This window comes from Cannabis sativa, chromosome 1, assembly GCF_029168945.1.
Source record: "Cannabis sativa cultivar Pink pepper isolate KNU-18-1 chromosome 1, ASM2916894v1, whole genome shotgun sequence".
Lineage (NCBI taxonomy): Eukaryota > Viridiplantae > Streptophyta > Magnoliopsida > Rosales > Cannabaceae > Cannabis > Cannabis sativa.
Window position 1 is genome coordinate 70,866,994 of NC_083601.1, and position 5,021 is coordinate 70,872,014.

Sequence of the window (5,021 nt, forward strand, 5' to 3'; positions counted from 1 at the left end):
TCCTAATACATGAAAAGTTGATATTTTTGAAAGTCGAAAAGCTCAAATTGAAGCCCAGCCCACTAAGCCATCAGCTCCACACGCTACCACGCGGTGAGGTCATTTGCCACGGGTACAATGAGGTGGCGTGTTCTCTTACTGTGTGTTGTAATCAAGATTCATTAGGCATATCAGGGATGGAATTCCCAATTTTAAGTTTTAGCATTGTTGATAGAATTCACAACTCTCATGCTCACAAAGATTATTTAGAATGGGGAAAATAAACCATTTTTAATAACTAAAATTTCCTTGGTATTATAAGATTCCTTTTATTATTATTATTAAGGCTCTCTAATTAATTAGTGAATTTCAAGTTAAAGAACAGGAATTAAATCAAACCAACTTATTATAAATATATTCTAGCAGAGGACATAGTAAAATTATACCTACTAAAGAAAAGGAGAGAGAAACAAATAGCTTATATTATACAGCAGTATATGTAACCCGGCCCATCAACTAAACCTTTCTAGTTTAAACCTAAAACAACGATTTTCATACTTGTAAACCCAAAGGAGGTGTGTCAAAGGGCTTAGCTTTGAGCTTGAGCTGATCAATCTGAATACAATTCTGATCTTCAGTCAACTCTTTCTTGTAAATATACTTACTTGAAGCCCAAAGAAAAGCCCCAATGTTGAGTATTGATATTACCAAGAGGAAACCATAGTATAAATCCAAGTGACAGTTATTCAAGTTATTTCCAATCCAACCGGTTGACCCTTTGCTGCCTGTGATCTTATCAACCATTGTCACCAGCATACTGTTCAAGAAATTCCCAACTCCAATCCCACTAGTGAAAAATGTTGTACCAAGGCTTTGCATATCTTCAGGGGACTGATCATAGAAAAACTCTAACAATCCAATGGCATTGAACACATCAGCTATTCCTAGAAGAACATACTGAGGGAGAAGCCAAAATATGCTCATGGGGACAACTTCTTTAGGCCCCGCAATGTGATGTAGTCTTATGACATGCATTCTCCGGACTTCAACTGCATAAGCTATGCCAATGGCGGCCACTTGGATCACAAATCCGATTCCAAGGCGTTGGAGGAGTGTGATTCCTCTCGGATTGCCTGTTTTCTTGCGCATGAATGGCACAAAGTAGCGGTCGTACATTGGCACCGAGATGAGCATGGAGAGTGTGACAAAGCTCCCAAGTGAGGCTGCTGGGATGCTGAACCTTGAGTTTATGCGTCTGTCTAAAGTGGTGCCTTGTTTGACAAAGAGAGTGTTGATTTGGGCCCAAATGGTGTTTGGAACTAAGGTCACAAGCCATATTAGGATCATCCCAAGAACGAGTTTGACTCCTTCTACTCGAGTTACTGTACATGGTGGCCTTGAGTTTTCTGCAGTGCCCTCCTTTATTGCAGCCTTGTCCAAGAACCTGAAATCAGTTAATGACACGGTTTGATTCACCTTCATATAATTAGTCAATCATCAAGTCCTTCTTTCCTTGACAGAACTATTTACAATAATCTAACTTCTGCTGAGAATGGGAACTCACTTTCCTTAATACTGAAGCTTGTTTTCATTCAATGACTAGTGACATAGTGGAGGTTGCCCACTAACGATATGTAGTGTTTGATATGCAATTTTGTTTGGATCTGAGACAGTGGTGGGGTATGAATGTCAGGTCATCTATGGTGATACCTCCTCTATCAGAAACTTGGCTATATAAAGATTCCCAGCACTCATTAAAGATGCAAACAGGGTTGAACAGTGAACAGTGAATATGGTTTTTTTTTTTAATTGTAATAAGTGGCTAACTACTGAACCTGATGTGGTCCTTAGACACCCCCACCTTTTCCTTTTGCATAGTAGATTTCCTAGTTATGCACATGAGTGAAAGCCTACCAATTCCCCCATCTTACTAGACGAATCTTTCTATATATTGACCATTCTTTTGGAATATTCCATGCTACATGGAAAGCCATCATTTCTTACCAACACCCGTACAATCCTAACTACAACAAAAAGTACTTTAATTTACAGTAACACCACCCATTACTACTATTATACTCGTTATTCAGCAGTGTCATCCATACCTGTATGGTTTATTAACTATGTGATTCAGCAGTACTATTACACTTAATGTTTATTAAGTAAAGCTTTTCTAATACAAAAGCTTCATTTAAACAGCCATGTATTAAATACGTAGAGATATACCTGAACATTAGGGTGTGATGAATTTTTCTTTTTCCGCTATTGGTGTAATGCTGCATCTCATACTCATGAAGTTCAGAGGGGTGGTCAGGGAGCTGAAGCTTTCTATTTTTAAAGGCAGTAACTGGGACATGAATTAAGTCTTTAGCCGGGCTTTTAGATTTCCTAACTTTGTGCCTGTAAATTGGGGTCCCCAAGTAGAAAATACATAAAGACAATAGGATACCAACTGTTGGAATCCCATATCCTAAACCCCATCCCAAGTTCTCTTGAATGTAAACAAGTCCCAGAGTGGCAATTAGAGCACCCAAGAAAGAGCTGAACATCCACCAGTTGAAAAATGAAACCTTGAGCCTCTTCTCTTCAGGGTCATAGTCATCAAACTGGTCTGCTCCAAAGGTCGATATGTTGGGTTTAGTTCCACCTGCTCCAATTGCTACAGTGTAGAGAGCCACATAGAAAAATGCTATTTGTGAACCAGAGGCCTTGTTACAGATCCCATTTGTACAAGTTGGTTTTAAGGTTTTTAGTGAAACTGCTAAAGTCAATAGCATCATTCCCTGTTCAGAAGTAGACTTGGTTAAGTTTTCTTCGTAAACATGTTCGTATACATTAATTTGGGAAAGAGAGAAACAGAGAAGAGATGGTTGTAACCTTTGACCATTAATGAAAAAAAATAAAATTGAAACACATATCTACCAACCATTGTGCATAGTGCATGTGGGACACATCACGTGGCAGAGACAAAAACCATACAGTTCTATTGATCTGGTTTAAGAATCAGTCATTAAATTTTGATGATTTCCTTTATGTTTTATTTCAAAGAGTTTTGCTTCATGATTGTCAAGAATTAATGTTTTTATGGATGAATACAAAATTTTCTGTCATTTTCGAATCAGTTGAAGTTCATTTTCCATGAATGTGAGCATTAAAACGGAACACATTCATATTTACGGTAATATGGACAGCATAACTACTATATATATGTATCTGAACACATATGCAAGATAATGGTCCTAGTTATTAAATAGCACTAAAAAGGCATAAGTTTTTCACTCGTGCAGGTGGCCAGATAACAAAACAAATTATTAAACATTCTTTTTTTCTTTTTATTTATCAAACCATTAACCCACTAATTGGTCCCACAGGCAAATTTTAATACTGTCTATTGGTGGTTGAGATTTTTAAGCAATCATAACAATATAACTTTGTCCACACAGGTGGTGAAGTGGGAGAGTGAACTTGGAAGATAAAAATGTAGTGGCTGTAATGATCTTAATTATAAGTACTTGGAATATTCTGTTCATATAATTAAGTTAATGACCATGATAAAAGTAAAAATAAATAAAAAACAGCATGCCTTATCTCGAGATTAAAATAATATATTAATTAAAGATGATTAAAGTAATTAGCTAGTGGATGTTCTATATAATAATAATTTTACCATGACATAAAAGAGTGATGAAACAGTGAATGTCCAAAAACGACCAATGTAGGAATCTGCTATGTAAGCTCCAAGAATTGGTGTCATCCACACAGCACCTGACCAGTTATTCACATTCCTCACCGAAGATACTGTGTCTTCATGAAGCTGTGTTGTTAAGTAATTCACCAAATTTGAAGCCACGCCATAAAAGGCCATCCTCTCAAATGCTTCATAGCCTGAATAATAGAAGAAAATCAGTCTCATCAGCTAATTCCATTTTCTATACTATACCAGTCAACAAGCATAAAGCTCAGATGGATTACTGCCAATTAAGCCTGTTAAGTCGTTATGTTTAAGGTCTTCCTTATTGGTTTGGGAGACATAGATATGTTATGAGCAATATTCAAAAGGACCAAACAACACAGAATGTCAGCTTAATTTTCCTTGCTTTTTGTACCAATAAGACAAAAGAGTATAAACATATCTATGTCTATATCTATTATCTATATAATATATATATTAGGGATGCTTACCGACAAGGAAAGCACAAGCTCTCCATTTCCCAGTTTTAGAAGCAAGAACAGGGCGTCCACGAAGATCAACAGTACCATCTTGAGTATACCCTTTGGCTTCCATGAGGGACTTTTAAGTGAGTCTATAGAGAATAACAAGAATATGATGAATGAGTTAGGAAGCTACATATGCTTCTTCTTAGTGATACGAAGTAATGCTCATATCTCTCTCTCTATATATACAATATGTTGTATATATGTGGCCAAAAGATAAGCAGAACTCTTATTACGGCTATTCTTGAAAAGAAAAGAGTCAAAAAGACGGTGGAAATATTATTGGCAACACTGACTAGTCAATTCCATGAATATACCTATCGGAGACCTTAATGCATATTAGCTTATTGCTAAACTTTTTTTAATAATAATAATAAAAGTTGAGAAAATAAAAATAAAATTACAATATTAAACTGTAAAAGAAAAAAGTGACTATATATATATATATATATTAATAGAAATGTTACACTTAATAAAGTTGAAGACTTTGATAGTCATAGAGCAGGTTCACCCTCCACGTATGCTTGATCCCCTGGACTCTTGAGGTGACTTAGACAACAAATAGACCTGTTTTGTACACCCAGAGATCTCATACCGGGTATAATTAAGTATTTTTATATATTTTAATTTAATAATTGCGATTTTATATAATATTAATAATAATAGTTTATCCTAATTTTTATTCGCAAACTAAATACATAATTAAAAAATATTGAAAAAGGGTTACATTATATATATATATATATATATTTTATATATATATATGTCTGTGAATCACCACCAGGAACCCACGATGAATTTTGGGAAAAGGCCTAGAAGGTATACCA

The 5,021-nt window shown here is 35.5% G+C and overlaps 1 protein-coding gene across 1 annotated transcript; it reads right to left on the bottom strand.

The window, feature by feature from the left end:
- Positions 1–367: 367 nt before the first annotated feature.
- On the bottom strand, positions 368–4,440 carry LOC115723362 (protein NRT1/ PTR FAMILY 5.1). The gene is made up of 4 exons (XM_061108724.1): positions 4,162–4,440; positions 3,647–3,864; positions 2,206–2,762; positions 368–1,423 (listed from the first exon to the last, which is right to left on the bottom strand). Exons 1-4 carry the CDS (start codon positions 4,262–4,264, stop codon positions 532–534), a joined length of 1,770 nt encoding a protein of 589 aa, XP_060964707.1. The 5' UTR covers positions 4,265–4,440; the 3' UTR covers positions 368–531.
- Positions 4,441–5,021: the final 581 nt, after the last annotated feature.